Raw genomic sequence first — 12978 nt, 5'->3', positions numbered from 1 at the left:
TTATTAATTAAATAATAAGAGCCTTGAACCGTTCATTCATATTAAATAGCTGTCTGACTCGCTGAGGCACTCAACTTGAATGGAAATTATAATTAATTTAAATCTATTGTTCCTGTTGGATTATTTAATTATGATAATGACAATTGTTCCTCCATTATTGTGAGCGTGTGATCCCCTATCCGTAGTTGTTCTCGTCTGCTGTTGCACCGTGCCCAAACCCTGCTGCATGTTTGGTTCTATATTCGAATAGGAACAATAGATTTTATCAAATTGATAATTTTAAGTTGTCATGGAGGGCAGGTCGATAGGCTTATCGATTATTCTTGATATCGTATTTATATACAGGAGGATTCAGTTTCAATAGATAGGCAATAATTTGATCTTTATTCTACTCAAACTTTGTAAATTCAAACAATTTTAATATAAGTTACGGTAAAATAATTGTTATTATCAGATCAATTTTAATTTTGTATCACATCAAAACACATCCATATAACCTTTTTTAAAAGTTATAATTGGTCAATAGAGTCATTTCATGGTCTCTATAAAGTCCCAGAGTGGGAATGTCAAGATTCACTACCAGAGCCCAAGAGGAGAAAAAATTCAGAAATTAACCCCCCCTCCTCCAATTTTTTATTACTTTAATGAATACTATGTATAATTACTATTCAAAATTTATAAGTCTGTCAAGTATAGGTAGGGAAGAATAAAAAATGATAACTGTTTTAGAACGTTAAAAAAAATTATCACTATAAAACTTAATAGAACATCACTTAAAGCAGAGTAAATATTCTAAAATATGAGCCCTAATAGAGCTATTTACGTTCAATAGTTCTCGAGATATACCTTATTTAAAAGCAGCATTTCAAAAAAAAAAAATCTCTGAAATTAGAAATTAGTGAATTTATTTTGAGAAATCAATATCTTAATATTGAGTATCACTCAAATTAAAGCTAGTTTTAAGTGCTATAAAGTAGTTTATAACGTTTATCTTCCCAGGAGTATTAGTTTTTATGATATTTGCTAAAATAAATTGATTTACTATTTTTCAGACAAAATTTAATGTGCAAATGTTGTATTCATATGGGAATACCATAAAAACTACTACTCTTTCGAAGATATATATAATTATCTACTTTATATTACATTCAACTAGTTTTAATTTGAGTACTAGCAGACATCAGTATGTCTTATGGTTCATGAAATATAGATTTCTCAAAATAAATTCACTAACACACTTAAATTATTTATGAAATATTACTTTTTGAAAATATCTCGAGAACTATTGAACGTAAATAGCTCTATTAGGGATGATATTTTAGCTCATTTACTCTGCTTTGAATGGTGTTCTCTTAGATTTTCTAGTGTTGTTGGTAGTTTTAAAATATAGAACTCCGAATAAAAAATTAATTTTTTTTAACCTTTTGAAACAGCCGCCATTTTTTATTCCCTCTACCTATACTTGGCAGACTCATCAATTTTGATTATTAATTATACCTAGTTTTCATTAAAGTAATCAAAAATTGGGGTGAGATAACTGCTTTTGTTCTCCTCTTGGGCTCTTGTACTAATTCATTTTTAGGAGTCACCGCGAAGTAAATATTGACTGACCCAGGTGAGAATCGAACTTATAACGTTCAGAACTCCCTCAAGCCCTCTAAGATCCTCACCCCAACGTGTTCAGGTCCTGATTAGTAAATTTTACTATTTGTAGTAATTTTTAAAAATTAATATGTATCTTAATTCATTGTCAATGTTTTATCATAAATTGAGGTGTGCACAGCAATAGCTCCTTCCAATAAAGTTTTTGTTTTCTTTACCAAAAGTTTGTTTAAAAAATATATATACGTTTTTATTATATATATAAATATAGATAATTGGCCGTATAATTTCCAATATGCAGTGATGGTCAGTGTTGAAGAACAAAAATAGTTTACAACTATCAATTATCAGACGTTTGGTCCCACTTTGTAGGGCTTTGTTAGGGCTACAAAGATACAAAAACAACTAATAACATTTCGAAATAATAAGATATTAAAAGGTAAATTGGGGTAGTATTAATATTTTGTAAAAATGAGTGAAAAGAATTTACTTACAAACAAAAGGAAGGAAGAAATAAAATAGTATTAATATAAAAAAAAAAAATTATAAGAATAAAAAATTACGTTAACTATAAGGTTAAAGGAAACACAAAAACAGAATAGGGAAAACAACATTTAACACAATAAAAGAAATAAAGGAGTAAGTTAAGATTTAATGAAGGTTGTGAAACAATAAATAAAAAAAAATGTTGTTAGTTGTTTTTGTATCTTTGTAGCCCTGATGAATCCCTGCAAAGTAGGGCGAAACATCGAATAATAAATAGTTGTAAACTATTTTTGTTATTATTTACCGCAACCCTGCTCATCTTCATCATATTTTAAGTATTCTATTAGAAGATTTTTCGGGAGTGTGGTCAGTAAAGAATCGCAAATTTGTGAAATTTATTAATTTATGCGTTTCGACCTGGATTATATCTTTTTTTTCCAAATTCAGTTTTTGAGATTTTTTTTTTTATTTACTATAAATTCAGTAGAATTTTATAACTTAGCTAAAAATGAGCTATTATTGCTGTCGAATTCTCAATCTTAGTTCCTCTCCAGAGGTTGTGGTATTATCCTTGGTAAAAATATTTGTGTTAGCTGTTATTGTAGGTATTAAACACACCCATATCATGTTCACACCACGCCTATATCTGTCACCTTTGCACAAGAAAAATTTCGTATGAAGATATGTCTGTTAAGGAGATATTTCTAAAGGTTTAAAATATAAAGGAAAAATGGTCCGAGTACTGTACTAAAAGAAAACTCAAATTGTAATAAACTATTTAATGTAAGCAAACGTTTCGCCCCACTTTGCAGGACTTCATCGGATACCAACAACAAAAAGTAAGAGAATATATACCATAAAATAAAAATAAATTCAAGTGTGGCTAAATATAAATATAAAATAAAAATGGTGTTCATCATTTTCCTTTTTCCTCGACTTTTATTTTATTTCTATTTCCCTTATTTTCCCTCTTTTAGTGTGCACTATATTTTGATATTTCTGTTTTCTAATACTTTTTGTAATTCTTAATTATTAATACTTTACTCTAAATTTTATTTTAATTTTATTTAATTTACATATTTTTGATATTTATATTAGCCACACTTCACTTTTATTTTATGTTATCTAATTTCTTGTTATTTGCATATTTTTTTGCCCTGATGAATCCCTGCAAAGTTGGACGAAATGTTGGCTCACATTAATTACTATTCGAGTTATTTTTTTTTACCGCACCCGATTTATCTTCTTTTTTTATATTGCTCACAGTCAATTCAAGATTTTCATTGTTATAAATTAACTAATAATGAAATTAATTAATTAATAATTGAAAATTAAAAACTGAAACAATAATATGTATCCATTCCCATCGGAAGTGAGGCGAAACGTTGGTTAACAATAGTTTCTACTATTTTAGTACCTTTATTGATCGCCACACAGACTATCTTCCTACACACTAAACACAAAATTCTAAAATGAAAATAAAGTAACATTATGAAATAACTTATGAAGTAAATGATAATGATACAAATTTACAATTAATAAATTATTAGCTAATGAAATGAGGTAATGAATTAATAATAAATATTGAGTGAACTTCTTTAAAAATAATAATACTATATAAAAAATAAAAAAGAATAAAATATATAATAAACATAACATTATACTACATGCACCAATATACAAAATATGTAACATGATAAGGAGAAACACTTTATTCAAAAACAACTAAGTTGTGCTTGCCAACTCTATTGGACTGCTGTGTAGCTAGCATACTTATTCTAATCTAATCTGACATTATTTTTTTTAAATTACAGCATAACAAGTAAACAACATATAATAATAGAATATAACTTTTTTCCATCGCTTTGGTTCTTTTAACTTTTTTTCATCTTTCTATTATTTATTTATTTTTTTGTCAATCCCTCCTTTTTCTCTTTCTTCCTTTTCTATCCTTTTTTTATATGTATATATTCTGTTTTAACCCAATGTGATTTTACTCTCTTTTTTTCTTTATTATTCCCATCTTTAAAATAAATAAAACACACCTAAAATACAAAAATTAAAAGTATAAAGAAGGAAGGAGCAACTAAAGGATACAATAAAACGAAATAATACAAGAATATGATTATAAGAAGGAGAATGTTTATCTGTTAAACAAAGCTTTTGCGGACATACCTTCATAGGGCATTATTTTCTTGTTTAGAGATTCTTAGTTCGTATTTTATTTTAGAACACCTTACCCTCAAATGCACTTTATATTCTTGAAAGTGAGATGATCTTAGAAATTATAAAAAAAATTTTCTTAGCGATTTTTTCGAGTTATGGGTAGAATAAAGTAGCTAAATGTCGCCAACCCAGAACTGAATCCCCTTGGATATTTATATATACTTGAGCTGAGACTGCCTCTGAAATTGATGTTGGAAGATGATGTGAGATGTGTTGGCTGAATGCCCTAGGCTTCGCGAACCAAACACAAGTTCAGGGTGCACACCTACTCGTCACCCACCTTTTGCGATCATTGCGGCTCTCTCCTCTATGGCGTGATCCACCAAGGGATGAAGTGCGAAGGTCGGACATCAAACATCACTCAAGTTCTTTTTATTTTTGTTTCATTTTATTTTATTATTATTTTAACAATTTTCTTCTCTTACTTCATCTCTATAATCATTTGACATTTTTTACTTTTGTGTGTTATTTGCGTCTTGATTTGTCTTTTTTTCTAACATTATTTTTTTATTTATCAGTTCTTTTATAATTAATTCTCTTTTTTTATTGTTTGATTTATGTTTTGTTTTGAAGTCCAATCTATGTGTTGTTTTTTATTCTCTATTTCTCTGCTGGCTCCGACGTACCTCCACACTTTCGCTAACTCTGACATAATATTTAGCGGATGCTAACAGAAAATACTGTTCCAGGGCATTCTCTATCCTTTTGAACATTCAATGCAATGTATCATATATAATCTACTAAAATAATAGGAAGTATTCAGCATTGAAAATGAGTTAAATTATTTAGAAATTAAATTTAATTTTAAGGTTAAGAGCTCTGATCAAGAAGAAAAAATAGTTTTCAATTATTCATTGATATATTGATTGCTGAAGTTTCGACCCACTATGTAGATTTTTGTCAGTGCTAAAATCAAAATATAGAAAGCAAATTTCAAAGTAAACTTTACTCTTATATTGTCCAAGATATCTTTTGTGTATAATTTTATCTTATCCTTAATGAAGACCAACATTGTGAACCAAAACGTAGGCAATCAATATTTTATTTTTATTTTTGACCACAGCCCTGACCACCTCAATTCAAATTCACATACATTCAAACATCAACACGTAATAAGTTAAATTTAATTGTTTAAATTATTGTAAATTAACACTTATTTTATTCCTATATTTTGGACGACGTTTTGGGCTAACGGACCATTGTTCAGACTATGTTAATTATTTTATGTCTAATTTCCTCCTCATTTTAAGGGATTAGTCTCGATTGTAAAATATTTTACTAACAATTTTCCTGTTTTCTTGTAGAGTGTCCATTTATTTTTATACTTATACTGTGATCATTTTCTGTATTACAATACAAAAACTTAAAAAATAAAATTATTACACCTATTAAATTAAATTATTTACTCAGTCCAATATATCAGTATATGGACCAGACTATCATAAAACAGGACAATAGAATTTTAGACAACATAGAAAAAAAATTTCTGTGTTCATATAATTTTAAGTCAATTCGAAAAACCAATCATATATGTTTTAATTTTAGTTTTAGTAAAATTTTTGATCTGTGTACTGACCGAAGGAATACGCAAGCCGCTAAGATGGTTTCATATGTGATGTCATTTAGACATATAGATAATTCAAATCTTAAATAATTTAACTCGTTTTCATTGGTCAATACTTCCCATGATTTAAGTAAGACCGTAACTTAGTCCGAAACTTCTTGAATTATATATAAATAAGAAGTAATAAGAAGTTTTTTCTTCGAAATTAATAATAAATTATATAAAGAGATGATTGGGGATGCAGTCAGATATTTAAATAAAAATAATTAAAAACTTATTTATTAGTGCCTACGTTTCGGGCAGAATTTCATGCCTTCATCAGGGCTAAGAACAAAAAATAAGAACCATAATAAATAATCTAGCTACATAGATAATATTGAAAAAATGTATATTTTAAACTCAATATTATTGGATATTAAATGCACCCCTATCTCACTTCGATGCACTAGACTATTATTTAGTAAAAATAGAACAAAAACATCTAATTACTGCTCATTTTTTTTATTTTGTTTAAGTTATGCAATTTTTTATTGTAACAGCTAATATGAGTAAATATTCAAAAACGTGATATTTCGTCTTCCTTTTTTTTTTTTTAAATGGCGGGTGTTTAAGCATTAATATTTGAGAGAAAAACTAATTCAAAGAGACAGTTTTAATTCGGTAGAACTGTTCCCTTTAACGAGAGAGTTGTGTTTGTTCTTCCTTTATTTACTCAAATCTAATAGGAGCCCTAACGAGCCGCTGGGGCCCCTAGATAAGGCACAATACTGCTACTGTTGGTTACTAGATTACCTAGCAGTTACTAAAGTAATAGTCTTCTCTAACTTTTACTGTAACTATCCCCGCATCATTAATTCACCTTTTAGCAGTAACAGTAATGTTAATTTTAATAATAACCTGTGTTTAATGGAGTCAGCAAAAGGGGAGTAAATGAGATCTCAGTATTTAGAATTTTTTATTTAAATTTATAACTGTATAAAAAAAAACAATAAGTGAATGTGATAAATGTTTAGAACACATGATAATCTAGTAAAGGAATCACCCGATGGTTGTACTTCGATAATTGCTTTAAATTAGTAGATCCGGTGGCCATCTTCTTTTCAAAAATCTCGGAAGATTATCAGGGATTGTTAAGGATGACAGATTAAGAACTAATGGCTTTGAGTTATAAAAGGAGGTATATATATTTCGGGCCATATCTGCAACGAATAAGATGTTGAGGTCTTTGTGGAAGAGTTTATTTGTTACGTAGTAAGGATAAACAAGAATTTTACTGATTGAATATGGGAGTAAATTGATAGTTTGGTGAAACCCCAAAGTTTAATTCCGTGTGTCCAAATTGGTATAATTATGATAGTATATATGATTTTTTTGTAGTAAATGGAAAGTTCATAGCATTTGTCAAGTAGCTGTTGTAGTAATCGAAGTATGAAAAGATGGGATCTTCTAATTTAAAATCTTTCCCAAAATTATTTTGTATTTTGAAGTATTTATCACATTTACTAATTGTATTTTTTTCTTATACAATTTTATTTATAAATAAAAAGAAAGATTATTATTCAAGGATTTTAAATATGAAATTTATTGCAACTAATTGCCTTAAATTATAATTGAATCTCATCAATTTATCATAGTATCAATCAATCATATTAAAAATCAATATGGAATCTTATCATAAAAATCATAATGGAATATTATTACACTATCAGTCAATTATATTATTAATCAATACGGAATCATATCATATAAATTATTATATAACTTATCTTATTATGAATCAATATGAGATATTATCTTATAAATTTTTATAGAATCTTGTCATATTAGCAATCAATTATCATATTATTAATTCATATTGAATCTTATCTCATAAATTATGGTAGAATCTGGTCATATTATCAATCAATTACATTATATTAGTTCATATTGAATCTTATGACATAAATTATAATAGAATCTTATCGTATTATCAGTCAATTATAATTTCAATATGGAGTCAATACGGAATCTTATATAAATTATTCTAGAATCTTATCATATTATCAGTCAGTTATTATATTATCAATTATCATATTATCAATCAATTATCATATTGGCAATCAATTATGATATAATCAGTCGATATGAAATCTAATCATTTTATCGTTAAATATAGACTCTTATCATATTATCAATTAATATGGATTCTTATCATATTATTAATTAATACGTAATGTTATCATACGATATGATAATTATCATACAAATAGCGAGTGTGGAGCGACGGAGCTAGCGACTTGCTTGCCTGCATGAAGTCACCAACACAATAACTCCAGCTTCATTCCAACCCTTAATACACTCACCGTTTGCCTGAATCTTGATTAATATTATGTGTTTTATGTGTTTTTATTACATTTTATTATCATTTACACCATACTGTATCTGTATTTCTGAGCCGGATTGTGTGTTTTGGAAAATTGTGGTGGCATGCTGTGGAGCAGAACGGCCTATCCTCGGCAAGAGGAGAAATATTTTGTACACTAGTTATCTTTTTGTTTTCTTTTTTTTATTATTTTTATAATTTTCTGAAACGTGTGTTTGTATTATATCATGTGTTTGTATTATATACTTACCCAATGCGTGCTGGTCTTGTATATATTATTTATTTTTCTGCAAAGTGTCTAATGTATGTGTGTATTTTTTTTTTATATATTTGATTGCAGTGATCAAACCTCATGCCGCTACTGAGGGATTTGTTTAGCCTTTACTAATTGTTTATAAATTTGTTTTGATTTTGATTTTTAAGCATAATTTTAGTTTCTAAGTTTTTTTTTTTATTTATTTATATTCCTGTAATTTTGTTTGTATGCCTGTTAAGGGTTGGCTTGATCAGATGGTTCCACAAAGTTGGTTGCATCAACATCAGTGGCAAAGAGAAACATAGAAAATAATTCTATTATATAATTTTATTCATATTTTAAATTAATTCTTTAAACTTCAGTCTCTAATCATGTACTAACATTTTTTGAAATGTGTATAATTTCTAGAATGCAACAGTAAATAATCTGAAACTACTGTTTATTTTTTTTTTTTATAAAATAATGTGATATTTATTTAAATTAGTATTTATTATCGAGTCATTATTAATTTTTATATCTTGTATTATTTATAATTTTATGTGGAAGTTTTTCTTTAGACAGAGTTTTGTTGGGTTTTGTTGGGAAGGAAGCCGTATCTTGACATATGATACAGCTTAATATAGTTAGCAATTTTGTATCCTTTTACACCAGATATAGTATTTCTCAATCTCAACAACTTTCATTAATTTTATAAAGTGATTGAGGAGTTTTCTTTTGAAATTTAATACATCCACTTCCAAAAAGTAAATATTTTTTTTAAAAATATAAATTCCACGAATAAAATTTTAAAATTTAAATTTTCCTATGTTAAATAGTTGTTAATGATCAATATTTTCAATCAAAATTTTAATAATTTATATTAGATACGACCCAAATTAATTTTATAAAATTGGATATTGCGGGCGCCACAAAAGAGCCCGGTGAAAAAAGTGATTTCACTCCAATTTTTATTTAGTTTTTAAAATTACTAGTTGAAATTGATGAGCTGCAATGTATATTTAGAGGGAATACAAAATGGCGGCTGTTTTAAAGCAAAAAATATATATACAATATTTTTCTGACCTCCATAACTGTCTACAACACTATAAAACCTAATAAAACATCATTTAAAGTAAAGTAAATTTGCTAACATATGATTCCTAATAGAGCTGTTAACGCTCAACAGTTCCTGAGTTATAGAATTATAATAAGAAACGTTTCATAAACAAAATTTATAAAAACTACTATTCCTGAGAAGATAAAAATGATAAAATACGAAACTGGATTTGGTGAATGACATAATTCTTCCTTTTTCAAATAAAATAATTTATTTCATATAATGAGCAACAACGTTTTGGGAAACATCCCCCATCTTCAACAAAACCCATAACATGCGCTTAGAACAATACTAAAATATCATTTATACTTCAAAACTATTTATAAACTATTTACCTGATCAAAATAACCTATATATAACATATAATTATCTAACATATATAATAATATTAATGTCATTTAATAATTAAAAAATATTTAACTGTTAATAGTCATAATTTTAGCAGAATAATTACCTTCCTGAAGGTTATCTTCCTTTACAATAACAACCATATAGACTATAAAACACTTATCTCCTACCTCTATTACCACAAAGATGAACAATTAAATTAAAAATAAACAAATTTTCAAAAACCATTTCTTTCTATTTATTATATAAAACTATTTTCTTTTATAATTATAAACTCTTTTTTATACAATAACAAACAAAAATGACTAAACTAATTCTATATTATATAAAACCACATAAAAACTAAAACGTTAATTTATTTATAATATACATGTAATGTGTGCCTAAAGTTTTTGTATCAGTTTTATAATTGATTGCTCTGTCAATGTTTTTTGTAATATGTACTGATTCAATTATTTTTCTATTCCTACTATTCTTAACTATATCTAAAATTATGACTATTAACAGTTAAATAGTTTTTAATTATTAAATGACATTAATATTATTATATATTAGCCAGAATGACAATAAAGGAGATAATTATATGTTATATATAGGTTATTTTGATCAGGTAAATAGTTTTGAAGTATATATGATATTGTTCTAAGCGCATGTTACGGGTTTTGTTGAATTTGGTTTTATAGTAACCGAAGATGGGGGATATTTCCCGAAACGTTGTTGCTGATTATATGAAATAAATTATTTTATTTGAAAAAGAAAGAATTGTGTCATTCACCAAATCCATTTTAATTCCAGAGACTCTTCCAGTAAAAGATCATTAAGTTTATGATAAATTACATTCTAGTGCATTTAACTATCTTTAATTTGAGTGCTAATAGAGATCTATACTTATAATGTTTCCCGAGATATATTTGCCCCGAAATAAATTCACCAAATACTGATTTTTCGTTATTTTTCTGTGAAATGTCGATTTTAAAAAAAACAATAACTATTTATAAAATTTATTCTACTTTATATGATGTTTTGTCATGGCTAATATGTAAACTGCTACCCCTTATAAAGATAAGTGTGATAAACTACTTTATCTGTATCCGAAATCTGTACGTCAAATTGTTCCCGAGATATAGATTTCCCTAAATAAATTCACTAACCACTGATTTTTAAGTGCATTTTTTATGAAATGTTCCTTTTTAAACTACTGTATCTCGGAAAATATTAATCATATTTTAGAACATTTGCTATACTTTAAATGGTGATCTATTAGAGTTTCTAGTGTTGTTGGTAGTTTTAAAAATATGGAGTTCCGAATTAATTTTTTTTACGTTTTGAAACAGCCGCCATTTTTTTATTCCCCTAACCAGAGATGGGCTAAGGTTAGCTATAGCTAAAACTAATAGCTAATGTTGCCATGGATACGACCCTTATTCATGAATGAACCATTGATAAAGAAATATCGTATCCATGACGACTTCAGCTATTAGTTTTCATAGTTACCCAAGTCTGCCCCTAACTATACTTGGCTGCCTCATTAATTTTGACTTGTAATCCATATTTTTCATTAAAGAATTTTAAAAAATCAGTGAAATGACTTTTTTTTTCCTTTTGGACTACCTTATCTTAAATTTCAGAGAATTGTAAAATGATAAAATAAAAAATCAAATAAATAATCAAATAAATATAAATATATAAAAATAATAATGTTTATAATAATTACGGCAGTGACAAATCCACTCTAAGAGGTCGTTTATATTACAAATATTGGCATTAAACAATAGTAATAACATTATTATTTCTCTATTTTTTAAAAAAGATTTCAGTGATTACCAAGTAATATTTTATTACAAATTAAAATGCTGGGATAAAGACTTTAAATTTTATTATATTTCTTACACTATATTGAAAACAATAATACAATCTGAACTACAGAATACATGTAATTTACTGTTATACAATTTGAGCAACGATTAGTACAATAATACAATTAAATGAACTGTTGTATAGTTTGTAAAATGGGGGTTGGTCCACTGTTAGACGTGCAGGAGGGGGGGGAGCTTAGTTAATCTTTATTGTTAATAGTAATATATAACTTATTTTTTTTAATTGAAATTTTGGTCATGATCCATCTTTTTTATTATTTAAGAATAAAGAGTACTTGACGAATATGTATAAAAATATAAAGAAAATATATTTCAGATTACATTTATAAGAAGTGAAGGTCTAGGATGCAAAATATGGGCGTACAAGTGTGCTAGAGTAACACTATAAGAACGGTCGCAGGGGACACATTAAATTATTCAGTATTTGGGCCTTATGGAAGAGGGGGAGGGGAGAATCTAAATCAATATTGTAAGAAGATCGATCCGGGATTATCCTGACCGTATGCCCGGAGGAAGCAGGTCTCCAGGGAACGGAGGAAGATCAACAGCGGGTTCTAGGAATAGAGAACGGTTTGGGGTTTTATTATACCTTAATGTACCTCAATATAATCGATTTAAGTTATATCGATGAGTAATATGACTTAAAATTTAAATTTCACCTAATTATACAGAAAAAAATGGTAGTGGGTAGCTCAGTGCTATTAATTCCAAGGACTAGGGTTCGAATCCAGACGTGGCAGATAATTTTTTTCTGTTTCACTATAATCGTGAGTCAACCCTGTGGGTTCAGGAGCTCTTGAAAATCTGGCATTCAGTTCAAATTTCAATTCAAAATCTTGTAACAGTACTTCCTTTCAAAGTAATGTACCCCTGGCCCATCATTGCTTTTAATGAAACAGATTTCATTTTTATTATTATATAAATTATTAAGAAGATTTCAAGGGTGTGTTAAAAGAAGAAAAATAAAATTTCTTATTTAAAAAAAATTTTGTGTAATATTAATTTATTTATTTTTGACGTACAAACCCGCAATTATTGTCTAACTAAATAACAGCTGAAGATATGTTAAGATTTTTGTTTGGAACCTACTTCCATGAGTTGTATATATGGAATTAGATTTAAATGACATGACTAAGCCAAAAAAATACTAATATGTTAAAA

General features: G+C 27.3%; 1 protein-coding gene across 5 annotated transcripts in view; it reads left to right on the top strand.

Moving 5' to 3' along the window:
* The window catches only part of Pkc53E (Protein C kinase 53E), a gene marked incomplete at its 5' end in the record, with an annotated part of 95988 nt that overhangs the window by 30127 nt on the left and 52883 nt on the right, over positions 1 to 12978 (top strand). For 2 of the 5 annotated variants that reach the window (XM_067052070.1, XM_014434073.3), the window contains 1 exon segment: positions 4545 to 4656. In XM_067052070.1, the coding sequence (XP_066908171.1) occupies positions 4545 to 4656 (112 nt within the window). 5 annotated transcript variants of the gene reach the window in all.

The sequence above is a fragment of the Halyomorpha halys genome, unplaced genomic scaffold (genome assembly GCF_000696795.3).
Source record: "Halyomorpha halys isolate HHAL.00 unplaced genomic scaffold, Hhal_1.1 Scaffold1300.1, whole genome shotgun sequence".
Taxonomy (NCBI): Eukaryota; Metazoa; Arthropoda; class Insecta; order Hemiptera; family Pentatomidae; genus Halyomorpha; species Halyomorpha halys.
This window is presented reverse-complemented; position numbering and strand designations above follow the sequence as displayed.